This window comes from Netta rufina (genome assembly GCF_964035555.1).
Source record: "Netta rufina genome assembly, chromosome: 5".
In the NCBI taxonomy this organism is placed as follows: Eukaryota; Metazoa; Chordata; class Aves; order Anseriformes; family Anatidae; genus Netta; species Netta rufina.
In genome coordinates this window covers 34,179,947-34,206,631 of record NC_140128.1, presented here as the reverse complement: position 1 = coordinate 34,206,631, position 26,685 = coordinate 34,179,947, and the positions used below count along the sequence as shown (strand labels likewise).

Below are 26,685 nucleotides of genomic sequence, written 5' to 3'. Positions count from 1 at the left end.
GGCTGCTTTTATCTTTTTCCTGGGCTGCATCACCAGAGGGGTGGCAGCAGGGCAGGGAGGGGATTGTCCCCCTCTGCTCTGGCCACAAAGCTGCTCAGAGGGCTGGAGCACCTCTCCTATGGAGAAAGGCTGAGAAAGCTGGGGATCTTCAGCCTGGAGAAGGCTCCAGGGAGAACTCATTGCAGCTTTTCTGTACTTAAAGGTGGCTTATAAAAAAAAATAAAAATGGAGAGCAACATTTTGCTCATACAGATAATGACAGGACAAGGGGGAAAGGTTTTAAACTAGAAGATGGGAGATTTCAAAGGTTAGGAGGAAAATTCTTCACTAAGAGGGCAGCGAGGCACTGGCACAGGCTGCTCAGGGAAGCTGTGGATGTCCCATCCCTGGAGATGTTCAGAACCAGGCTGGATGAGGCCCTGGACAACCTGATCTGGTGGGTGGCATCCCTGCCCCTGGCAGGGGGATTAGAACTGGATGATCTTTAAGGTCCCTTCCAACCCAAGCCGTTCTATGATTTTCTTCCCTCTTTTCACTGAATGCTTACTAAATATGCTGGCTCACCTCCAAAGTATCCCCAAAGCATCATCCCTGTCCTAAATGTTTTTTATTGTGGCAAGCAGATGCCTCTTCAAACACTGTAAAGTGTCCATATATAGACTAGCTGTATTCACACCTGAATGCTGGCTCCTTTGGAAACGTCACCAGGTGGGGGGGAGAGACTGATGCAGCACAGGTAGCCTGTTTGTTCTAGAAGTACAAAAATCCTTACTTTTACCAGTTTATGGTCTCTCAGCCACCTAGGTGGGAAACAGCATGCCTCACTCCCCAGTCAAGTTACTCTCATTATCTAATAAACATGGCCCAGCCACTGGGAGCATCTGGTTTATATTCATGGATTTGTTTCTCAGCACGAACCCAAGTTAGGGCTGAGAAATCTCTTGCTGTCTCCCCAGAGCCTTTAAAGTTTTACAATGACTCGCTGGACACATCACAGAGGGAGGCCGTCTCCTTCTCACTGGCACAGAGGGAGCTTGCTATTGTCCATGGACCACCTGGCACAGGGAAGACCACGACGATAGTAGAGATCATCCTGCAAGCTGTACAGCAAGGCCTGAAAGTGAGTAATCAGTGACAGGACTGTAGTGGCAGCAAGCATGCTGATTTGTTTTGCAAAGTCACTGGGGTTCATGGCAGCTGGAGCAGATCCAGCAGCAGCTGTGTTACACAGTAGAGCCTGGCTTGACTTGCACAGGCTGGGCAGTTTCCCCTACCAGCTGAAATGAGGTGCAAATATGAGCTTCAAAGCTCAGATTTGCTAACTATAGAAGATCCTGCCCTGGTGCTTGAAAGCAGGAAGAGAATTTGAGAGTTGTCTTTGGTGTCTGGAGGCTATGGAGGTGTCAGTGGTTTATTCCTAACAGCTGATATCCTCCTCTCTGCTCTGCTGAGTGCCCTCCTGTTGCTCAGACCCCATTGCTCCAGTGCTTTGCTGGCCTTGGCAGTCTCACAATCAGCAATGACGCGCACTTGCTTTCTCCCCTCACAGGTCCTGTGCTGTGCCCCTTCCAACATCGCAGTGGATAACCTGGTGGAGAGGCTGGCTGGCTACAAAGCCCACATCCTACGGCTGGGGCACCCTGCTCGCCTGCTGGAGCCCATCCAGCAGCATTCCTTGGACGCGGTCCTGGCCCGCAGCGACAGCGCTCAGATCGTGGCAGATATCAGGAAGGACATCGACCAGGCCTTCGTACGTGTCCCTGCAACAGGCCCCACGTGGGTAGCCTGAACGCCAGCTCTCTGTTAGCAGCACCCAATCTGTTAGCCAAGTTACTCTGTAAGTGAGGAGTAATTCCACCACTTCTTGGATATTTAGGGGTATCCAAGGAAAGCAATGACTTCAGGCAGGTGCTGTGGGTTGCCCTATGAAGAGTGGCTGGAAGCAAGTCCCAGTGACTAGCTCTGAACCACTGGCCTCTTCATGTGGAGGGAATCAGCAGAAGGTCACTTTAGGAGAGGGGAAAGGTTAAAAAAAAAGCATAGCTGAAAAGTCTCACAGTGACAGCTGGAGGTGTACATAGCCTGCATTCATCCCTCTGCCTGGAGATCATTTAACTTGGAGGAGAGGAATTGGGGTGCAAGCCTGGTCATCAAAAATGGGGGAAGCTTCCAGCCTGAAGCAGAATCTTACAGAGAGACAGCCTCTCTACCAGGGTATGCCTGAGCCAAATACATTTGCCAGCACTACTCATCTTCATCTGCTGTACAGGCAGCTGAGGGCAAAACCCCTCCTAGACAAATTCCTCTCTGAAGAGAGAAAAATCATAGTCATTACTGCTGTGCAGGGGGGAGATGCTGCAGTGCCCTGCTCTCCAGATTTTCTGTCTGGCATTGTTCATGCAGTCCTCTTCACCAGAGGGGAAGGGAAACATTCACATCATTAATTCACTCCCTAATGAGATATCTGGCTGTCCTAACACTCCCTCCCACTCTCAGCCACCTCAAGTAGAAAGCAGAGTACACCATAAAAATGCATCCTTAATTTCTTCTTTCACAACTTAATTTTTTAAAACTTAATTTACTGAGTAGCTCTTCTACTTGAGATAATAGATTTTGATGATAATTAGAACTTTTCTCCCCTTTCTGGTGACTGCATTGTCCAAAAGCCATTCTGCAGATGTGTCCAGCCTAGGCAAGATCTCCTGTGTCTCAGTAGGAGACACAGAAAGCATCTTCAATATCCCTGCACATTGCATCAGACTTGCCCAAGTATACTGCCATGCCCTTTGGTAGGGCACCACACATTTACTTTTTTGAATGATGCAGGCTGAATGTGGAGTTCAGCACCATGAACATCAGTCTGCAACTACTGCTGTGGCAGCAGCTTCATTTTTTCCCCCAGATGCAGGACCCAGTTATAATCACAGCTAGATACCAAGTCTTTTTTACTGAATATATTTTGCATCTTCCTCACTAATGGCTCATTTTTTGCCCTGCCCTCTTCTTGGAAAGCACTTTGAAAGGTGGGAAGAGATTTCACCTGGGAAAAGTGGGAGAAAATGGAAGAAAGCAGTCTTCAGTACTAAGATCTCCATCTGCTTCTTCCCTAGAGAAAAGGGTACATGGGGATGGGAGATATGGACTAGCCACCAGAGCTTGTTCCACTTCATAACACCAGAGAAAAAACACTATCTAACATACTGCTGCAATTCAGCTCGCGTGGCAGTGCTTTGAGATGCCTATGACTAGCTCTTTCACAAAAGATGCACCTGACTTCTTATCATAGAATATCCTGAGTTGGAAGGGACCCATAAGGATCATTGAGTACAACTCCTATTACCTCCCTTTCTCTCTCTGGGCTGCAGAGAGCTCACCTCTGAGGTCCTGGCCTCCCTCTCACTGTCCCCTAATTGCCCTTTTAATTATTTCTTCCTTCATTCACTTCTATTTTGACTCTTCACTCTCCTCTTTACCACTACCTTCAGTCATAGAAGGACTAGTAAATGAAAATCCATGTTCTTTGCACACATTTTTCTACCCAATTCCCCCCCCACACACACACACACCTGATTAGGCTGGGAGCTTTCCAGGACATCATCTTCTGGGTCTTGTTTGCACCAAAAAAAGTGCAGTCCCACGGCACCCAAGCAAGAAAGGCAGATAGGTCCAGGAACATCAAAAAAAGGTCAGCTATCCATCCACATCACCAAACAAGCAATGAAACAAGGCTGCAGACAGCCCAGGAAGAAAGCAGAACCCAACTGAGTTTGGTGCAAGCCCCCCCTACAGGGTTCATAAAAGGGTAAGGGAGCAAGGTCTGGCCTTAAATGCAGTTCCCAGACCCAGGGGAGAGGGGCACATGGGTGGGGACCCAAACAAGGCAGATTAGGGTAACTAGAGCCTGCTGGCATCCATGAAGCCCTAACAAGGAGTGATTGGGCTCTGTGCCAATCAACATCCTTGGGGCTGACTGTGCTGTTAGGGCTGGGCTGGGCTCCCTGCTCTCTCAGCTGCTTTCAGATTTGACATTCAGCCAGATGTTTGGGTCTTAATGTCATCAGCCAGTCGCTGTTGTTAATTCAGTAACTAGATCTTTTTTTGCAAAACAGACATGAAACTTGCAGTACTGGCACCAGCAATTTTGCTCTCTAATTTTCCTGTGTTTCAGGCGGAGGGGAAGTTGACACTAGTCTGTTTTGTTCCTTCAACTAAACGAGTACCAGTAACGGCACCCACTCTCTCCCTTTAGGCCAAGGAAAAGATCTTCCGTCCTTTTAGCTCAGGAAAAGATGATCCCTCCTATGTGATCCCTCCCCTGTAACTTCCAAACCCATCCACCTATTTGACTATGTTTGACAGACATATAGAGGCCTCACAGATATTAAATACCTAGAAGCTTAACAAAAACAGGTGGCTGGGGAGATGAGAGAGACACAAGTAAACATCTTCCCTAGGGGAAATGCTGTGGTATGAGCTGCGGTATGGCCTTACACACCAGACAACCCATCCATGCAGAAGATGCCTATAGGAACCATCAACTCTTATTGGCTTGGCTGCTTTTGAAAGCCCATGTTTGTAGCCTTTTCAGGTTTCTCGTGTCATTAGCCTTCCCTCCAAGGAAACAGCCTAAATTTCAGCTTGAGAGCCCGGGCAGCTTTCTCAAGGTGACCTGCAGTGAGCGACAGCTTGTCCGTTGTCTCGTAGCTGCCGGCCTGCAGCCGGGGAAGCGCCAGCAACCAGTGGTGATGAGTTGATGTTTTAGATATATTTAATAGGCGTTGCTAAAAAAAGCCACGAGCCTGTCTAGATATTGCTGTGAATCATTTACAACAACTCAGAGACGCCTCTTTAAAAATGCAGAGCTGCTGCTGTGGCTGGCCATGGCGCAGGGAGCCCTCCTGCTTCCAGGGCGCTTGGAGACCAAGGGTCCCTGCTTCCCCTGATCATTTGTGATGTTCCTCACCCAGTAAAGGCACAGAACTCTTCCCAGCAAGCCTAAACACCACTACATATTACACCCCTCCATGTGCTAAGGTGCTTCTGCTTATGCACAGAGTTGGCTGTTGGCTGGACTCAAGCATCTGACCTTCTGCTGATCTTCGGGGCACAGGGAAAGTACAGGGCAGAGCAGGAGGGCTGAACAGAGGATTTAAGGTCAGGGAGTTACTCTTTAACAATCCTTCGTGCTCATAATTAAGGACGTTTTTAAGAGGGTTTTTAAGTATGGACCAGCTAAGTCTGGGAAATCGCTGTCTGGAGCATGAGTGATGGTGCTAGTGCTGATGCTCCCAGACGGTCGGATAGGCGGTGAGTGATGTTCTCATTTTGCTGCTCCACGCACCGAGCCTGGGGTTGTATTGATCTAGTTCATCTTTTGCACAGACAGACATCCTTGTTATGTTTCAGGCAGTGCTGATTGCAGAAGGGGCTTGCTGGCAGGGCGAGGGAAGAGAAACCAAAGTTTATGAAGCTGATTCTGATAAGCCAGTGGACCGTAGTGTACATAGAGGAGCCGTGTTGAATTTGACTGCTTTGGTCATCTGAGAAGCTGAATATAACCCTGTTTGGTCTATCTGGGTTTTTTATTTTACAGGCAAAAACCAAAAAGGCCCAAGACAAGGGCGAACGGAGCCATTTTCTCAGTGAGATTAAGGCACTGAAAAAGGAGCTGAAGCAACGAGAAGAAACTGCCATGACTGCAGCCCTTACTCGCGCCAGTGTTGTCCTTGCTACAAATACAGGTGCAAGATCCTCTTTGTTTGCAATATTGTGCCTCACTTGGCAAGACTGACATAAACCATGTGCCATGCAATGCTGTATCTTGCCAGGATAGGAGGGAGGCTTAGATTTCCTGCTCCTGGGAGTTCAGTCAAGTTTGCTGCATGCTGTCAAACCCCTCCCCAGTGGGATCCCCACTGCTTACACCCTGGCATGTTGTTCCACTCTACAATGAAGAGAAGGTGTAGACCACCTCGTGGATCTAGAGTATGGAACTTAGAAGAGCCTTTGGTGGGAGCTAGCGTGGCCCATCTCTGTCAGTTCTGAGTAGGAGCACAGCTTCTAGCGAGTAAACAAGGGCTATTGGAAGTGTGCAGTCTGCTAATTGATTTCATAAATCACATGGATTTGCTTTCCTGCTTGGATAATTTCCATGGCTGATGAAATACAACACGTGTTTCTGTAGCCTGGTCTCAGTCTGTGTGTTTGGTTAGTTTTGTAAATCACCCAAGTGGAATAAACCACATGTGATTTAGGGAACTGTTCCAGGTGTTGGTCAGGCAGCACATGTAGGCACATCTACAAAATCCCTTGAAATCAAAGGGAAACACGGTGTTTAAATTTAACACATACTTTAAAACATACTTTTAACAAGTGCTTTTCTAGATCAGATGTGTAATGCTCCAGAGCCCACTTATAATCTTCAAATTTGGTTGCTCAGAGATTACTTGCTGAAGGAAAATATCAGTAATTTTAGGTTATAAAAAAGAACCTCATGGGGTATTCGCAAGTTACTAACATGAAGGTAAAATGGAAGAAAATTCTTTCCAGTAATTATTTGCTGGGAATTGAGCTTTCACTTCTTGTAGCTTTGTGTAAAAAAAAATGGGGGAAGCTTTCTTTTTTTCAATAAAACTGTTACTTTGTACTAGGCATTGCGATGATCAGATTTGATTATCTCCTGGGGCTTGCTAGCCTGTTTGGAGGTCTATGCAATTCTGTTTCAGTGAAAGGCAATGGAAAAACAAAGGGTTTGAACTTTCTTTTCCTCGGTTAAGTAATCTTGGTATTTGTCTCATACCATCTAGTTTGATGGGAATTATTTATGCAAGCCAAACTGCTCTGTTGCTAGGTTCAGCGGAGGGGGAATTTAATCATGGCAACACAGAGGGACAGCAGTGACCTTTAGTTAATGGGAGTTCAATAAGTTGAGCTGCAACACTGGAGGGGAAGGAAACCATCTGCACAGCTGCACACCACATAGGGACAGTTTTAGACAGAACCTTTCTGGTTATTTTTCTTTTCCTTCCACCTGCAGCGTGGTAAAACTGCAAAAGTCAAGTTCCAACTGTATGCCCCTTGTTATCAGCATGGACTGACATAGGCTGGATTTTATTTTATTTTTTTAAGGAAAACACAGCATCTCAGTTGACAAACTGTAACATCAGATGTGATGCAGAGCCGTAGAGGCAGCAGGGTTTGCAGTGTCAAAGCAAAATCATTCCTAATCAGTTGCTTTTAGTGCTACATTGCAATAGCACAGGAGCTTTTGAAAAACATTTCTGTAAACGCTGTGACTAAAATCTCCTTGTCTAGCACCCTGGCTTCTTCATCATTCTTTGCTCCTTTTGCATCTTCTTTTTCTTTTGAATTGCAGTGGTATTTTGATGCCTGGGAAACTCACTGTTCTGATTGATGCACGGATCAATATCGTTTCATGTCTGGATTATAGCAGGACCCGGGTGAGGGTTATGTGGTTGACAATACAAAATGAATGTCTGACATAAAAAACAGCTCGTGTCCTGGCTGACTACAGTCTCTTGTGTTTCCCTTCTCCTCCTCTCATGAGGAAAGACAGGGGAGCATAGCCAGGGTCAGCAGGGTCGAGGAGTCTGGGTCTCAACTGATCTTTCCCCTTTGGGGTATCCCTCAGTATACTAAGCAATCTCAAATCTGTCATCCTTCCAGTTCTGGTTGGTGAGAACTTTTGTTTGCATTTGAGGGCAGAAGGAAAGTGGGTGTTCATTACTGCTTTTGCTCTACTTTTGCTCTGGTGAAGTATTCGAGCATATTGTTCTGTTTATCAGCTGTGTTTCACTGCTGTTTTCAAAGATGCTTTGGAAGCTTTTGGCCCCAGATGCCAGGGCAAAAAAGGACAAACAGAAATTGGCAAAAACAACTCTGACACATACATGTAAATGTATATTTATTTGTCATCGACTGCAGAGCTGAATCTCTAAATCTCTGCAGAGAAACATCATTCTACCTCCCTCAATCACAATTAAAGCATGTAGGCTTTGCTTTAAAAACATGTTGTTTGCCCTTCTGTTCTTCCCTGCTAAGCTGTGCACCTTGTCCTTTCACTAGGTGCTTCCTCAGATGGTCCACTGAAGCTGCTTCCTGAAGATCACTTTGATCTTGTGGTGATAGACGAGTGTGCACAGGCCGTGGAAGCCAGCTGCTGGATACCTCTGCTGAAAGCTCCCAAGTGCATCCTGGCTGGGGATCACAAGCAGCTTCCCCCCACCATCATCTCTCACAAGTAAGGAGCAGTTTGTGGCCACAGGTTCTGTTGTTTGTGCTTCTGGACACCTCAAGTTTCAACACATTTCATTAATGCAATTATTTAGCAGTGTCCTCCATTGGCTGGGCTTGGTCACACAGCCAGAATTACATCAGACCTGTTCTACCCAGAGCCACTGCTTAAAGTTTAGTGCACCTCCATCTGAGCAGGCTTTCTTACAGCACAAGGACGTGACAGTTGTGTTACCTGCTGCTGACTCACATAATAGCACAGCATTGGTAGTCAGCATGGTGCTGGAGAGCCTCCTTTTGTGCTGATAATTGCATGCTGGGCAACTGCTCAAGGGCTTGTAAGGGTTTTGAGGTTCCAGACAGGGAGAGTGATTTGACAGGCAGCCTTTGGCCCCACTTAGGAGCTTTTGTGAGTTCTCCAAGGCGCGAGCACCTTGCCCACGAGACTCTCCGATGTGCAGGAGCTTAGATGTGGCTTACAGGAGCCTGCATACCAGATCAAGTTTTTAGGCTGGAGCATAGGAGGGTTGCCCTGGTAGAGGCACTAAAGGAAACCTGAGAAACTGAAGGCAATTCTGTGCCAGATCCAGCTGTTTGTAGCGGGAATGTAGTTGTCACAGAGTGACAGGGACATGTGAGCTTTTGAAATACTGCCGTGCCCATTCTGCATAGGGCTTCTAAGCTGCAGGGGCATGATCTGGCTGCTAGATTGCCTGCCTTCTCTGAGATTGCTGTTTGTCCATGTTCTGCATGCAATTAAAGCTTGTGTATCCACAAGAGAGGATCCTCCATGCAAAAAGCAAGGCAGACAGGGAGGATGAATGCAATGAGGGCATTTGTACAAGGGGCAGGTACTTGTGAGATAAAGAGCATGAGATGAGAGGATACTGTCCTGACTGGTACTGCTAGGGAACTGATGGTGCCTTCAAGCATGCTTATCTGCATCCTTCCATCAGCCAGCTGAAACGTCCCCCAGCTCTGAAGAATTAAAGGTGTTGAGCTTGCATTATTTGATTTAGTTTTTGCCTTTAGTGAGAAGGAGTACTGTGCTAATACAGGATTACTCAAAATTGTGTATACATTAATAGATGTTTTTCCTGAGAGATGTGTCATTAGTTGAGTTTTTTTTTTTTTTGATTCTGCTTGTTTATGAGCACTGTGTTTGAATTCTTGGTTTTCTCTGTTTTGCACTGAAATTTTCAGACTGGTTGGAAAAGTTGTTTAAAAAGAGTTTAAAATACTGCATGTCAGCCACTGAAGTTAGTAAAATGGTCAGCAAACAGAAGGTGAATAAAAGCCAAAAATTTGTAGATTTTCAAATGATTGTTTTTAAGAAAAATAATCTGTTTTTCTGTGTGAGGTTTTCTTCCACCTGGCAAGAAGGGTGGCCTAGTTTACCTTCTCTTTGCTGACTACAGGCTCTGTAGAGTGAATTTAGGCTCCTGCTCAGATTAATCCAAGTCTTCTCTTTCCTTTATTAAATTCTGCCTCTATGGTTCTGCATTTATTCATTTAACATATTAATGTGGGAGTTGGCCCACTGAGATGCTGCACCACATTATCACACGCACCACACTGATTATAAAACTGCAATATGTATAACACGCACATTAAGAACAAGTAGTTTGTGGAAAAGATCTGTGGCTACTGTAAATTGCCTGTGCTTTGAGGGGGATACTCTGAACAGTACTTGGGAGCTTTCTGGTAGTTTAAAATATAAATGCAGGCATGTTTATCTTGCTCTAGATCTGGAATTACTGAACTGGCTTTGTGCACAAGCAGAGAAATAGTTCTGACTTCATAAACTTTCTCCTGCTTCCAAAAAATAATTAGCCAGATACGTATCTATAACCTCACTTGAATTTTGAACAAGAGAAATGAAACATCCACAGGAGGCAACAGCTCAGCAGGTGCCTGAGAGACAGTGCAAATAATGATAAGGAGCTGTATCAACCTGGAGACAAAGGCCTGGTTTTTACCTGATGCACAAATGCTCAATGTTTTTAAATCTTTGCAAGTGATAAGCACACTCCTACACAGTCTAGCAGAGTTATCTAGGTTGGTGATCTGCACAAAAATGCCCGTCTGGTACCCCCTAACCTTCTTGGTTTGGTGTTTATTTGCTGTGGCTTTGCAGGCTGTCTCTCTGAGCCCAGGTTTTCCCCATCTGTAAGCTGGGAACAAGCAGCAGCCAAATGGCTGGCCAAGGCCGGGGAGCTGCAGGGAGGCTGCAGTTTGTGCTGAGTGAACTGAGTTGTTCTTAACCTCATCTTGAAAAGAGGTTAATAGTCAGGGACTAGATGAAGGCTAGAGCAAGCTTAGCTCCTGGTAGATCCTTGCTTGCTTGCTGGAGGAGGGATTTGGTTTCTTTGGAATCAGGTAACAAAACCATGCCCAGCAGAGAAGAGCTCCTTGTATAATGTACAAGATACTGCTTGGAGGAAGTTTCTATTTACTAAGAAGAAGAAATTTACAGCTTGGTCCTTCCAATTTCAGAGTGTTTTTTTTTGTTGTTGGCTTTTTGTCATTTTTCTTAGAGGGGTGGATGTTGGTTTTTTTGGTTGTTGTTTTTAAGTGCTGTGTTCACTTGTTCTGGGCCAAGTGCTCCTGCCACAGTAATGCTTATTTATTAAATCAGAAGTTTGAATTGGATGAAAACAATCACCAAACACTCACTGTGGTCCCAAAGCAACAGCTATTGGAATTGCCATCTGCTAGTGAAGCAGACAGGGCTGCCCAGCCCCAGGAACAGAGCCTAGAGACTTAATTCCCCAAGAGTAAGGCAAAATGTAGTAGAAATACCAATCCTGCTGCTGTGCCTGAGTGTGTCTAACACTTGACTGATGTCAGTTTTGCCTGCTCTTTGAAATGAAGCAGATTTTTTTCAGAAGAGCTCAGAAAACATTATACCACCTGCCCAGCTGCTTTCTTCTGGCCTCTCACTCACAATGGCTGATGTCAGGAGCCTTTGCTGGTGCTGCTTCATGGAGCTGACGGCAGGGAGCTCTTGTGTTTGGTAGGACCCATCTGCTGCAGATCTGCTGCACTTTTCTTTAACTCAATTTTGAGTTCATTTGACTGTGCAGTGGAAAGCTGCCACTAGTTTGCATCTCTCCTGCATTCACAAGTGAGCTTAACGTCCTCTTTTCTCCATCAGAAACTGTTTTGCCCCTTCGATCCTACGGTTACGACTTAGACCATGCTGCTTAACCTTGCTGTTCCCATTCTTGTTCTTTAAGAAGAGCTTAAAGGTTTTGCTTTCCTTCTGTATTTTTAAACCCCAGCTGCACAAAGAACTGGTATTTGTAAAATTAAGAGAGGGTGCTGGCAGAAGTCAGATCTTCTGGCTTTTCAACCTTGTCAAGGTTAACAACTGTGCAGGGAAGCCAGTTGTTAGGTCAGCTCCCATCTCGTGGAGTAATCCCTTTTGGACCTCAGCGATGTTTAGACACTGTCGCTCTGTGCCCTACCTAAGTTAAATAGATTTAAAATAAAATAGGACAGAGAGACCGTGGGTCTGAGTCAACAGCATTAGCAGTTCTGTATTTCAGCCTGACTTACCAATGAATTATGATCTGAAAAACTTGCTATGCAGAAAACATTATTGCGCAGGGCATCGGCACGTCCATGACCCAAGTGCTGCTCAGACACGACACCAATCCCCAGCTCAGCCTTGTATTTTGGAAGATAAAGTGCAAAAAGCCAAGCTGACTTCAGCTTACACAGAAGAAATACAGGCTGGGCTTGTAAATGCTGCCACGCTCCAGGCAAGCCTCTCTGTGCTTAGGTTAAAAGGCAAAGCTGCTGCAGCGCTGCTGGCAGTGCAAGCCATTCTTCTCTCAGTTTTCCAAATAACTCCTGAAATGCTTTAGCTAATGTGAAGGAAATCCATCAAGGCGTGGAAGTCCTGGAGATCTTCAGCTCTGTACAAGTAGGTGACAAAGCTGAAACCTGGGTTTATGCCTGCACTCTGAGGAGAGCCATCATATGAACTCAACCAGAGTAGTTGGCCACAAGAGAAACTGTACAGGAGTGAGCCAGAGGAAACACAGCTTTCTGAATTAAGCTGCTTGTTCAGCTTCCTGTATTAATTACTTTTTAGGACATTAATTTAAGTATTGAAGGACTCCAGCTAATATTCCACTGTATCAGGCATGGTATATAATGAAAGACAGCCCGTGTTATGATGTGAAGAAACAGTTTAAAGGGACAAGAAGAATTATTTTCCCCACTTGATACAGGAAATCTGTGATGGCTTCAAGACCTGAGCAAGGCCTCTTGAGCCCCAGCCTGGCATTTGTCTGTGTGCCCATCTTTCCTGCCCTTCCCCTCACTGCTAAAATCTGGCATCTCGTTAAATAAAATGATTTTAAACTGGGCATTTTAAAGCTTTGATCGTTGATCAGATGATCAACTGGGAAGACTGAGAATGCAGAAAAACAAGTGGAAAATGAATTTCAGCTGGAAAATAAAGCTTTCTGAGCTATTTATGGCTTTACCTTTCATCTCAGTGGGAGCCCCTGGTAGCAACTCCATAGATATTAATTGCAGATGGGTACACTCGTAGGTATCAGCTTCCATATAGAAATCAGAGTGGGTGCTCCTCTGGCAGGCACTGATCTGCAGCCTTCCTTCCAGACCTTGCCACTGCTTGGAAACAGCAAAATTTGCCTCTTTTCTACCCAGAGTACAATCACGTCCTTCATCTCTGCGGTCTCTGTAGAACAGAGGGCTCTTGGACAGACTGAATCTGCAGAGGGTTTAAATAGCGTGGTATAGAGTGTTTGTCCTGTGGACAAAAAAACACAAAAAACAACATGGGATGGCACATGTCATGCTGGTGGAAAGCAAAGCTGTGTAATGCTCAGCGAAAGGAGTTTTTCTTTCAAGCTCTGTTGTGTCCTGAAAGCCCCCAACAAGCCTGTGATGGAGAGGATGTGCAGTGAAGTCCAGCTGGAGCAGCTGACAGAATTTGGCTGCACTCTGTGAACCTCCTTGTGAAATGCAAAAGCTAACAAATCTTGATCAATTAGAACAACTTACTTTGAGAAATCCAATTACTTTTCAAACAAACGCCTTTAAAAATGAGCAGCTCTTTTCCTTTATGCATCTGAACTCCAGCCTTGTTTTTAATTGCTGCCTGAGTGAAAGCATTTGCTTTATTGACAAGGGTGCGGATTACAGCTCTCCTCTTTGCAGCACAGCCCCTTCCCAACCCGAACAAAGCAGAGGCTGGAGAGCATCACTTTGTGCTTTTCCCAGCTGTGGCCCCTGCAGGCTGCGAGACGCAGCACGAAGGCAGCTGCCTTCTACCTCCATGCTGTTGGGTATTTCCAAGGATTAATTAAGGAGCCCAATCATCCACCAGCTCCCTCTTTGGTTAATGGAAATAGATAAGCTATTTCCAGGGATGATTCATGCCGAGGACTCAAATCCTTCCACCTACCTTCCTCTTCTCCTCCATTGATGACAGTAGACCCGCAGTGGGTGGACTCCTATTTTCAGGGCCTCAATGCAGGGTCTAAAGTTAGCCGGGATGAATCTGGGCTGCCAGAAGGATCATCTGTTACTACCGGGTGTGAAGTCAGTCCTGCCCAAGTGGGAAGTCTCTGTGAAACAGGAGGGCTTTTAGACTTTCTAGATGCCATACTGCAAGCACGAGCAGATGAGCAGGCTGCCCCCCAGCTTGTGCTCAGCGCTGGGAGCTGGGCCCTGTCTGGTGCAACTACTTTTTTGTTATCTGCTTTTTCTTCCACACGTTTATCATTCATTCAATTATTATTATTTTTTTTCCATTTGAGGAGAAGGGACTTTCGTTGGGTGGTCTGTGGGATGCACTTCTTTCATGCTTTTTGAGGTAGCTCAGGATGCAGAGCAGGAGATGTTTTGCTCCTGTTGGGTTGTCTTGTCTCCCCCACTCACACTTTACAAACCTTATACCTAGATCTTGTCCACGTTGGATGTATTTCCTCTGAGAGGGCTCCCAGCAATGGCAAATACCCATCCCTGCCTGTCCCCCTCTCAGCAGCCTTCCTCAAAGCACACTGACGACAGCTTCAGGCCTCACACCATTTTTTTGGCCTGGTCCCAGGGTGCATCTCAATTTCTAGACACTTTCTGCTGTCTGGCAGGAACATTTGTTTTCCTTGTTTTCATTTTAGTCCTCATTCCTTCCTTTTCTGACATCCTAGTTAATTTGTCTCCATGTCAGGGCTTTGACTTATTTATTTGTTTTTACTCTCTTCAGATACCTGCAGATACTTATCAGACCTCTTGTTCTCAGCTAGTGTCTTAGACAAGCCCAGGGATATTTTGCTTTCGTGTTTGTTAGCAGTCAGCCTGGGTGCCTCCACCATCCACAACCCCTGTGCTAGACCTCCGAAATAACTTTGCTGAATTGCACATCAAGGTCAAAATGGATTTGCTTTCAATTTCTCTCACAGAAGAGCAAATGTCAGGCCTAGGTTTTCTTTGCTAGCCTCTGCAGCTGGAAATAACAAGCTCCCTCGTATTTAAAAGGATTAAAAAAAAAAAAAATCTTCAATATCCAGAGAAAAGGGGAGTTCTGAACAGCCTCACTTACTACTACTACTTTACTTCTGTTTGTGAAACCTCTTAAATCTATACCAGGATAGAAAATCTCAGGGCACAAACCAGAGGACAGCTAATACTCTGCATGTCCACAGCAGCCTCAGCCTGTTTTTGACATCCTAGAGCTCTTGAGGTAGGCACACACAATAAAATCCTGTTATTTATCCTTCTCCAGACTTTGCTGTCTGAACTTGGTGATATACGCTGGGAATCAGAGTGTCTTACACAGGAGACCAGCTACCCAGAGAGTGAATAAGGAATGATGTAACGTGACTGAAGGTACAGCTCCATCCCCCCATGGGAAACACTTCCCATTTGCTCCCCCGATAAAGATCATTCTTTACATCGATGTGGCAGGCTGGCTCCTCACGCCCAGCCCATAAAGGATATTTCACACCACGGTGGGCACGAGAGCCTTTGAACTACTTGGTTCCACCTGGCTGCAGCTGTCACTGTTAGCCTTACCTGTAAAGAGCAGCACACAGCACCAGGGCCTCATCCTTCCTCTTTGGGATCCATCCAGGTACCCACACGAAGGCATATTCAAGCCAAGTGCAGCCTTTTCCTGCATATGAACCAAGGCAAAACCAGGTTAAGAGCAAACACTGGCTTCTGTGGGCTTGTTTGGGTAATCTTGGTGTTTCTATCTTTACTTAATGTATTTTAAAGCAGATGTTTTCTGAGCATCAGGGATGTGGTTCTGTCTCTCCACCTTCCTATCCCAGTTTCATATCTTAAGCAACACTTAAAAGCTTTTGCTCTGTGCTGCGTTATTTCGTTGGCATAGGGAGCAACCATTGCAGGAATTAACTGAGCTGTAAATAATAGGAAACTTATTAACAGGTGAAATATTCGTGAGCAGCTTAATATCTTCATTATTAATTCAACATATAACCTCATGTAGATCCCTGCGGTGAAACCTGTGCTGTTAGTGTATAGAAGAGTGCTATTTCCAGGGCTTGCTGTGAGATTTTAATGCCTCCCCCATGCATTATTGTATATCATTAGAAGACACCCTTCAGAACGTTTGTTGTTAAAAACCACTGCTTTTTTTTTTTCCTGCTGGTTCTGCAGAAGAGTCAGCTTTAGACCTGCAAGAACTTGTGAGCCAGGGGAGGAGAGTAAAGGATAAAAGCAAAGGGGAGATACCTGGGGAGATACCAGCGTGGGATGAACGAAGTCTGGGGTCTCTGCAGGGAGTCCTATCAGCATGTAGGCTGGACACAAGGCCACAACACAGGTCCAGCATCCATCCAGCAAAAAAACACGGGATCCAAGTGACCTACAAGGTTCGTCCAGCCGGCAGAGACAGGACATAACTCAGTAGGAAGTGAAGGCAGCTCGCAGCTCGGTGCCAGTGCTTTTCCTTGCTTTCCTGCTGGGGGACAGCAGGAGAGCCGCACTGCTTCCTAAATTGCCATGTTTCAGGAGCAGCCCAGGGGCTGGGAAGCTGTAAAGGCTTCACGGCCTCCCTCAGCAGGGGCCATGGTCAGCAGCAGAACACACAACACAGCTGGAAGCTGCTGTCACATAACCCCGAATATCCTCACTGCACCCCTGCCAGCCCTTCTCCTGGCCTCTGTGGCTGTGTACGCTGTTTAGTGCTCATTATGTTAAAACAGCCTTTGAAAAAGCAGCGCTGTCTCCAAAATCCTGCAGCCGTGACCGTTTGCAGCTTATGATCCATTTTTTTTTTTTTTTACTCCCTGTGTACTGTATTCTGCAATCTCGCAAGGAGGAGGGCTAACGAGACTCGACTTCTGTCCTCAGAAAAATCTCCCCTCAATTTTCCCTTCTGCAGTTTTAATGAATTTGCGGTCTCTTGATATATTTACCAAGCTGGCCGTTAACGTGACAGAGCTGGCCGGCGCAGCAAACACGGCGCTCGCCGTGGGGCCATGTATTGTTGCCGCGCTTCCCCGCAGCAGTAATTGGATGCGTGCTGTGCCCCTCGGCCTCAACAGAAACAATTTTCCCGAGCTGTTCCCTGTCATCATTTCATCATTGCCGTGCTTGTTCTGTGTGTTCTGGGAGCAACCACGAGTCCAGGACAAGGCTCAAAATGCTGAAAACGAGTAACTCTCACACCGCGATTCCTCTCCTCCTTCCTCAGACAGCGCTGCGATGAGATGTGTCTGACAAACCCTTTCTGTACGGCAAAGAGAAAGCAATTAGGCTCCTGGAAGGCTTACTTCATTAGCAGGTTTATTAATTTGTGTCGCTGGGAACTCTGCCATAAGTGAGGGAGTGTTGGTTTTCTTGATGGGCCATAAAGCAACCTTGGTCTGGGTTGAGCAGCCAAGGGGTAATGAGAACGCTTGCATGTCAAGTGTCTCCATAAAACACCAATAAGATCTGGCTGTGCTGACACCAAGTGTTTTAAGATGCTTGTAGGGTCAAGCTGTAGTAATAATGCATGAGGTGATCTTGATGCCACTGCTGAGCTAGGGGTAATGTGAGTACAGTGTTAGGCTGACCGATGTGCTACACACAGCTTGTATGAGGAGCTCGAGGATGTTGAGGAGATGAGCTTACAGGTTAAGAGTATTTTGTTCTGGAGTTGTTTACCCATGCTGGGCATCCTGACTCCTCGTACTCAAACCACACAGAGTGAATCTGGGTGTGAGAAGTGGCTGCTCCAGGCAGGGATGGCTCCTAAACCATTTGTGTCTCCCACACGATGGTGGCAATGCCAGCAGACATTGCCCTGTGGGAAAGGGAAGCAGGCATCTCTCCATCCTGACACATTCAGACCGATCTGGTATCTGTGACAGTCTGTCCCTGAGGGCTTCATCCTGCTGGGGACCTCATGCTGGGGATGCTGTAGCCTTCTTCTGCTCCCTCTCCACTCCCCACCGGGACCCAAGTGGAACACACGAGGAAGGCCAGGGAGGTAAAACCATCCCAGCAAGGGGCAGAGACACACAAGGGTGCTCAGCAGGGTCTAGAATATGCATCCAGGGTACTCTGACAGCATTTCTGCCTCACACTTTTAGCACTGCTGGGCACTGTGTTCAGTTCCAGCTGCATCACTACCACAGCCGTGTCCGTACCAAGAAGACGCTTATTGATTCTTTAGTGCAAACGGGGTTAGATTCATACAGACATCTAGACTCCACTTCTGACTTGCTTTTCCCTTGCAGGGCTGCTGCCAGCGGCCTTTCACTCAGTTTGATGGAGCGTCTTATCGAGAGGTACGGGGAGAAGATCGTGAAGATGCTGACGGTGCAGTACCGGATGCACGAGGCCATCATGCAGTGGGCTTCCTCGGAGATGTACAGCGGCCGGCTCACTGCTCACCCATCAGTAGCCCAGCATTTGCTCAAGTAAGTGACTTATTCCTTGGTGGTGTAGCTGAGCAGAGATGTCTTTTTTATCCCAATGCATGTGGGGTTTGTCCCTTTCCCCGTGATGGAGTTTTCCATTCCTCCCTGTGATGGCATTTCTCTTTCGTCCTGTATTTCACTGAGGAAACATTCTTTGTAACAAGAAGCTATGCAGAGTTATCTTCCATTTCCTCCGTTGGTATGATAAATGATTATTATCATTGGTATGATAAATTGTTAAATAAAATCCTCTTGCACCTGCTGACAAAATACAAAGACCTGACCTGCAGTGGGATGACCCCAAGCAGCGTTTCTCTGCCTGAGGCTTTCACTGGGGGTAGGGCCAGATGCTGACTTTTACTGTTTTTCCACATGTCCAAGCAATTACGTGGACCACCATGTCCCAGAATTGACATCAGAAAGATGAGAAAGCAAGATTCCCTTTCTGGCTTGGATAGTTTTACTGCCAAGCCAGCACCTGAGGCAGGTCCAACAGCATCAGATCCTTGTCTGCAACACTCCTTGTCTGCAACATTTTACCATTCATTTGGTAATTCAGAGGAAATGACTAGCGTTTCTTTTCCATTGCATCCTGGGACCAGCAATTGTTTGCCAACACATGCTGTGACTGTCAATAATTGGTGCTTTTTAAAACTGCACTCAGCAGAATTCTTGGGAGGTGAATGGGAAAACATTAATTCTCTCTGTTGGACTTGGAGAAGCACAAAATACCACAGTGCCTGTCTGCATTGTGCTTTTGTATTTTTAGCAATGCTTTTTTTTTAATGCAGATATGTAGGAGTTGGAAAATTTGAAATTCCCCTAGAATCTCTTCATCTCACAGTGGAAATAGAAAGAGATAGCAGGAGTAGTTTTGGACAGAGACAGCTGGAGAGGCCATCTTGTTGTGCTTGTTTCATAATTATCTTACTTGTGAACAATGTGAACAATGCTGTGAGATAGGAACCTGTGCCCAGACAAGAAGAACAAGCTTTGTGTTTGAGACAGCCCCGACACCCCCATCTTCATCTGCTGCAGCCAGCGTGGGGATTTCTGCATGTGTCAGCATGCTCTGCAGCAGGGCTTCAGCTCTACTTACAGCAGAGAAGCTATGCTGAATAATGTCATGGTTTATATATATTTTGTATGTATATATATATATGTAATTATATAGGTGTTGTGCAGTGAGGTCTTTAAGTAAAAAGGCTTCTTTCTGATGGTTCATCTCTGCCAGGAGCTCAGCTGAGATGGACAGGACTCATTCAGCAATGTTTTAGCCACAAGGATCTAATTCCAGGACTGGTGCCATACAAAATGCACTTCTCAGTTGTTCTTGTTCCTTGACATGCCGATTTTCCCGTTTAGCTTCACAAATTAAAAATAGCAGCTAATGAGAAACCCCAGGCAAAATGGTTTGAAACCGTTAAAATAGGAGCTAATTGAAAAGTTGAAGTTAGCGGACTGTTATTCTGATGAGCTGGCTAATTTTTATGGTTGATAAAGGAGTGAATGTCTTTCTTTTCAGCCCACAGGACAGCTTTGTCCCTGCTCAGGGCCCTTTCCTGCAGATATTGATGTCTAAACCTGTAATCAAATCTGCCAGCCCACAGCCCTGCTGACATATCGCATGAATACAGCAGTCTTCAGCTCAGGCACTAGAGCACATAAAATTATTTCTGTGCTTTTGTAGAAGACAGATAAGGCAGGGCCTTGATACTGGACCACAATCCTCTTATATTTGGGTTGCTAGTACAAATTCTTTCATGATATTTGTGACCACCTCCTGTCTTTTGTTGACTTAGGCCGAATGATTTGCTTAATGCAGTGCCTGAGTGAGAAATAAGCAAGTTTTTTCCCTCGGGTAGTTCACAGAAAACCTCTCTTACAAGCAGAAGCATCCTAGGGAAGGCTCAGGAGTGCCCACAGGAGTTACCTGCTCCTGCTGAAGAGCAGTCAAACCCCGGGCTGCAGCTGCAATAGCCTTTACCCAAACTCTGGCTTTGGGGCTTTTTGTTACCTCCTTCCTAAGGGCTGGTGGCCGATGCTCGAGGAACCTGAGCAGTCCTGAAACACGGTGCGAAGAGCGGGGTTCCCATCTCTGCCGAACACATTTTGAGGTATTCCTTTGAAGAAAGATCCGAGGTGATCTAGACCATAATCACCGTGGCCTTTCTCTGAAGAGCATCGTTGATGCAAGTCTCGTCTCCTCTACCTGAAACACAGACACGAGGCTTTGAAAGACCTGCAGCTCTGCTCTGAATGGCTTCCTATTTCCTTACCAACTTCTGCTTTGAATTCAGAGGCACTTTGTCTGCCATCTGCTAGGGATTTCTCCAGCACCATCTTTTCTCACAGAAGGTAACTTTGTTTTCCTGCAGTGTCTTTTTGAGGGGGGGGAGGAATATTTCCAAGGGAGCAAAACCTTCTTCCCACATCCCCCTTCCTTCTGAAATGGGTGACAAAGCACATCAGAAACCCCCACACATCTCCGGAATAAAGTCCAAGAGACTGCAAGCAGTATTTTCCAACATTCAAAACATTTGTGACTCAATCTGTGAGGAACTGGTTTGAAAATCGCCAGCAGCTTCTGCTGTCAGTTTTTTAAAGCGCTGGGTGTCCTTTCTCTTAGCACATTTTTGGGGGCCAGCACCCTCTCACTGATGGGGAAAATGGGGGAACCCCTCCTAGTAGGACCCTCAGAAGCCAGAGTGCCCCAACTCACCCAGCTGGGACCAGCTCCTCCCAGACAAAGCACTGGGTCCCCAGATGCCCCAGGGCAGCACACTGAGCCTGGACCAAGTGTCTGGCTGCATGGATGACTGAGTTTATCCTTGGAGGGCAAGAGTCCCTCCAGGAGCAAAAATCCATCCCTGGGTTAAACCACAACAGCACCAGAGATCTTTTCTCCAAGGTAACAGCTGGCTCTGCTGCAATCTCTTAAAAAAGAGTGAATTCTTCTCTCCCCTGCAAGATTTATGCAGGTAGTTAGTCCTCTGAAGCAGCATTCCCAGGGTTGAGGTTGTTCCTGGCATCGAGAGATGCTACGAGGTCTTCCTGTGGCCACTACAAGCAGATAAAGAACCAGGATTTTCTATGTGGAGACCTCAACTTTCTGCTCACTGTAGGAGTGGGGAGCGTGCACCTCGGGCACTTTTGCAGGGCTTTGGCTCCCCAGCATAGCTGTGTTGGTCTCTGTACTTCCCAGCCATGCATCACAACAGCACTAGCTTTGAGACAGCAGAAAAATGAGTTTCAGTCAGGAGAGGAGACTCTTGTTGTCACTGCAATGAATAATGTCCGGAGTCCACGGGAAACGGGGCAGTCGGAGGCATACAAATGCAGTGCTGGGAGTCCTCAGGAGGAGAGGCTGCAGATGGAACTGGAAACTGGCTTTGCCTTCACTTCCCTGCCTGTCATTTGGAGGTAATCCTCCTCTTCGATGGCTTGCTGTCTGCCATTCTTATTGGCAAGGCTCTCCAGAGGCACAGCTCTCCTTGACTAGCACGTGAAGCACCGTAACACCTTGTTTCAGAGCTCTCTTGCCATCTCTGGGCTTTCTCTTCCTGTCCTCCATCCCCAGTCCTCTTCCTAGGCTGTGAATTCAGCAAGCAGCTTTCTCGAATAATAAAACGCGGCTTATTAAATTTCATTATTTTCTTGTGAATGCAGAAGCTTTAGATGTAGAAAGGATGTGAAAATCCAATTCCTCTGTGGCTCCCTGGGCTGCACTTTCTTGTCTTGCCCAACAGCACTGCTGTCAAATCTCCAGTAATGCTTCTTTTCCCTCTGAGAGCAGCTGCCACGTCTCCCTAGGCCTGCGTAGCTTTCCTGTTTGAGGTCATTTGAGTGAGATGCTGCCACCCACACACACCCCTGCCTACAGCAGCTGGGCTGTGCAGCAGAGGCACTGAGAAAGCTCACAGTGCTGCTGGCTGACCCAGCTCCTCGTTCAGGGAGTAATTTAAAGCACGATCCCACAGCGCAGGGCGATAAAGGCTCCTCAGCTGTGGCTTCCTGGCATTGCCAGACTTCCCTGGGGCTTTGGGACTTCCTCTGCTGGTGCCTGTGGTTGCACTCCTGGCACTGAACCCAGGAAGTCTGGAGATAAAAGCCCGAGACTCCCCCCAGAACTAAAGGGCCCTGCCTAGTTATCGCTGTACGTGGCAGGCTCTTCGGTAGCATCACTGCCAGCACAAAAAGGACCAGAGTTTGGAGAGACTCATAGTGGGGGGATCTCAGTTCTCAGATGGCTGTGGTTGCCCCACAGCCTTGTCCCTGGGAAGCAATACCCAGCTGTGTTTTCCCCCTTCGCCCTTGCTGTGTTGCTGGGAGGAGTAAGCGACCAGACAAACGAGGGCCCTTCTGGCCTAATTTCAGTGCTGTCAGCTGGCCCTTTCCCAACACCCTTTTTTTGCAGGGACCTACCGGGAGTCACCTCCACAGAAGAGACCACGATCCCCTTACTCCTCATCGACACCGCTGGCTGTGGCCTGCTTGAGCTGGAAGTGGAAGACGAACAGTCCAAGGGCAATCCAGGTACCACTGTTCTGGGCAAATTGCAAGAATTCATCGAGGTCCTCAGCCTCACGGCTCAGTCACGGTGCTGAGATGCTCCCCCTGAGGTGCAGGTAGGGTCCCCAAGGAGCCAGGCACTGGAGGCAGAGCTGAGGGCTAGGGCAGGGTGGGGAATCCCTGCAGCAGATACCTCACACAAGAGAAATAATACTGAGCACGGCACGAGGCTGTTTCAGAGAGGCTGTGGATGTGGCTCAGAATTGCCTCCCATTCATCAGCTGCTTTCATAAAGTCCCACGTGGCTGTTCTCCATGAATCTTCCCGAGACACCGAGCTCCATGTGTTTTTCTGGCTTAAAAAATAGGTTTCATTATAAAGATTGAGTGTGAAGTCGGGATCCATAGCCATTCTCATAAAGCAGGAGAAAATATGAAAATGAAGATGCTGCCTCCTTTGCGTCCCTGCATTCACAGCAGGCTGAATGGATGTGATCTGCTCTTCGGGGATGCTGCTCGTGCTCCTCTACGCTTAGTCTGGCTCGATAGTGCTTAAGAGGCTCGTGGAGGGCCTTGGCCACCCCTGCCCACCACACGACAAACTTTTCCCCCAGTGGCTGAGCCACGGGCTTCTCTGACCAGTCCCTCTCATGTGGCCAAAGAGAGCATTTGGCAACACTGCTGCGTGCTTCAGGGATTCATTTGGTTTCCCTGCTGGTGCAGACCTAACACCAGTGACAGATTTCTGAGGCTCCAAGTCCCTCTCCGACAAAACATGGAAAACAAACTGTAAAATACAAAGGCAGATTATTACCAGTTTGATTATCTTTCTCATGAAAATCCACTGGTTTCAGTGCCTCTCGTTTTCCCGTGCACCAATTCCCATGGTCCCACTGAGACAGAGAAAGGCTCTTGCCCCCAAATGGAGATCTAGAAAAACTTCTGCAGGATTGTTCAGGCATTCTAAGCAGGGGATTAAATGCAAGTCTCCCAAAATTTGGCAGGCTGCTGGTGCTGGATTTTTAGACGTGTTTTTCTGGAAAAGATGGTAAAGGCAGGCTGACAGATAAATGAGTGAAGTAGCTTACACTCATATTTAGCTTGGCCTTGTTAGATCTCTCTGAGGCAGCCACCAGCCTGAGTAGTCAGCTGTTTGTGGCAGGCTGTCTGCAGAGTCTGGAAGCTCTGAGCCCACAGGTCTGAGCACGAGGGTTGTTTCTGTGACCACGGGGGTGTGAGAAATGCAGGAGCTGAAAAGTAAAATAAAACAAAGCTGGGCTTCTTTCAGCCACAGACTAGAGACGTGAATTTGCAGTGAGGTCCACTTCAGAGGGAGACTAAGCCCCTGCCTGGATTATTGTTATCTCTTGGATTAAGGCAGGAGGGCCAGGGAAAGCCAGGGGTTGTTCAGAAAGCTCTCTTCCTAAGCATAAACATAGACAGCTGGTGGCTTGGCAAGGCAAGAAGCAGACGGTGCAGCTCCAGGAGTGGGGCTGCGTAACACATCACCATCTGTCCAAGCAGGCCAGGCTGGGAATTGTTGCTCCCATGCAGCGCTGAACCCCAGGCAGTTCTTGTCTTGGTCTTTCCTCCCTTTTTAAGAGGAGGTGGGCAAGCTTCTCCAAGCCACAGCACTCCCAAGCTGTTGGTTTCAGCAGCCTGAAACCATTCCCGTCACTGTCCCTTCTGCTTTGTGCCCTAGGAGAGGTGCAGCTGGCCGGTTTGCACATCCAGGCTCTGGTGGAAGCTGGTGTGAAGGCACGAGACATCGCTGTTGTAGCCCCCTACAACCTCCAGGTGAGATGATGCTCTCTTTCCCCACGTGCACCGTACTGGATTCAAACCTTGACACTTCGAGGAGGGATCCCAAAATATCCTCAGAGGGAGGAAGGTGGAAGTCAGAAGCAGAAGCCAAATTTCATAATAGGCTTTTATGGCCAACTTCTCAAAATTTAAGCAACTCAAGGCCACGGAGGTGTTGTCAGAGAGCTGGGTTATTTTCCACTCCCAGCATCAAGAGCCAGCACTTGGGAGATGCAAGCACTCGTCCTTGTGGATTTGAGAGGAAGGCACTTCTCCAGAGCAATGTCATTTTAATGCCTTTCACCCAAGGCTTTTCTTTAAACGTGATGTATCTTGTCTTTTCCAGGTGGACATGCTTAGAGAACACCTTTGCCACAGGTACCCAGAGCTGGAAATTAAATCAGTTGATGGTTTCCAAGGGAGAGAGAAGGAGGCAGTGATCCTGTCATTCGTGAGATCCAACAGGAAGGGTAAGAGTTTGCTGCTGGAGAGCAACTCCGTCGGGAACGGGGAAGAAATGGGAACTGTGATTGCTGAAAGGTCACCGGTCTCGTTGCCAAGTGCTGTGGTTTAATTTCAATTCTGTCTCTAGCACTTCGCTCTGCACCAGTTTACTGGCAAGAAGCTTCCATTTCAGCTTTTTTTTTTTTTTTTTTTTTTAAATGAACACATTTGCTGTCACAATTGTAGAGGAAGGCTCCCATGCCAGGCAGCAGGTAAAAAGGCAGCCAGGACTGCTTGGTTTTCCAGAATCGAGGCCTCAGAAATGATTAAACTGGAGTCCCAGGTGTGGCACCTATCAGGTTAGCACCACGCTTGCTGGAGTGCTGAGCGCTTCATGCAGAAGGTGGAAATCCGTGGGGCTTGGAGACCGCTTTGGGTCGCTCGCTCGAAGAAAGTAGGAGCTGGCATTGCAAGTCACGCACAGAAAATGCTCCTTTTGGAAGCGAAATCTGGAGCGGAAAATCGAGTTCTTCTTATGGGTGGCTGCAGGGGAAGTTAATAGCTGGAAAAAAGCCGCAGCCCCGGAGCCACCAGGCTCCTGTGCAGAGCCATCAGCCCGTGCCACGGGGTTTTGTGGCAGCCAGCTCAAGCAGAGGGCACATGTGGGATCGCCCCCTGAGCCACCTCTCTCCCCCAAGGGGTTCGCTGCCCTTTTCAAACCCCAAACAAGGCACAGCCCTCGCTGCACTGACTCGGCTGCTAATGTTGCTGATGCCGAGACAGCCAGCGTGTGCTGTGGGGGGCTGATGTCTGGAAGGAAAAAAGGGGGAAAGGCTGCATGGAAGGGGGAGGTGGTTTGGTGTTTTTAAAGAAAGCCTGGAGCAAGAAAAGCAGCACCGGGGGGAGGATGGAGGTGGGGTGCAGGACTAAGAATAGTCTCTATTCACGAGTGACTCACCTCGCCTTTGCTTAGTGGCTCAGCAGGAGCTGGTGTCCTCTCCCAAGGATGTGGCCCCCGGCCCCATTCTGGTGCACAGCGAGCGGGCAGAGTTCAGCCCAGTCCCTTTCCAGGGGCACGAGCAGCTTTTCGTGGTGTCTGGGCATGGCTCTGGTCTGCACAGGATGTGAGAGATGCCGTTAGCACCCTGTGAGACCCAAGGGAGAAAAGCTCCCCTATTCTGTGACCGCATTTCTCAGCTCAGGGGAAGCCAGGCACGGTGCCCAGCAGTGCCCATCCCTGCGTGGCCATCCCGGAGCCAGCAGGAAGCCCTCGTGCTGGGTCAGAGGGGCTGACCTTGCCCCTGTAGTCAGGGAAAATCTTCCCTGCCGGCCTCCTCTTCATCCTCAGGAGCTGGGAACTCGAGAGCCGCCCACGCTGCCCTTCTCCCTAGCGGATCCTCACTGAGTCATCCTGGTGTTTGCCAGCTCTTCGCTTCTCTCCGACAAAGTAGCCAGACAGCAGACCCAAATTTTGCAGAGCTGCCTAAACGCCTGGCACTGTCAGCCCTGCGTGCACCGGGAGCCTGGGGGCAGGCAGGGGGAGCTCCTCTGGGGTGGTGAATTTCGGATTTCTTCACCTGCAGCTCTCTTGGTGCAAGGGGAGCCTCTTCCACATCGCTCCCTAGGCGTTTCCTTCCTCATCGCAGCCTGATCTCACATCCTGGGCTACCCAGGAGATATTTCTCCTCCCCGTGTGCTCCGGGTGTCACCCAGCCCTCTCCCCACCCCATGGGAGGAGCAGGGACCCCAGGGTGTGG

At 47.6% G+C, this 26,685-nt stretch overlaps 1 protein-coding gene across 1 annotated transcript in view; it reads left to right on the top strand.

Annotated features, from left to right (window-relative positions):
- IGHMBP2 (immunoglobulin mu DNA binding protein 2) overlaps positions 1 to 26,685 on the top strand; it is a 41,371-nt gene that overhangs the window by 11,205 nt on the left and 3,481 nt on the right. The window contains exons 5-12 of the mRNA XM_084287179.1: positions 957 to 1,120; positions 1,550 to 1,750; positions 5,594 to 5,741; positions 8,086 to 8,260; positions 17,988 to 18,170; positions 22,588 to 22,706; positions 24,384 to 24,478; positions 24,831 to 24,954. Coding sequence (XP_084143305.1) covers positions 957 to 1,120; positions 1,550 to 1,750; positions 5,594 to 5,741; positions 8,086 to 8,260; positions 17,988 to 18,170; positions 22,588 to 22,706; positions 24,384 to 24,478; positions 24,831 to 24,954 — 1,209 coding nt within the window. The remainder of the gene's footprint in view (positions 1 to 956; positions 1,121 to 1,549; positions 1,751 to 5,593; positions 5,742 to 8,085; positions 8,261 to 17,987; positions 18,171 to 22,587; positions 22,707 to 24,383; positions 24,479 to 24,830; positions 24,955 to 26,685) is intronic.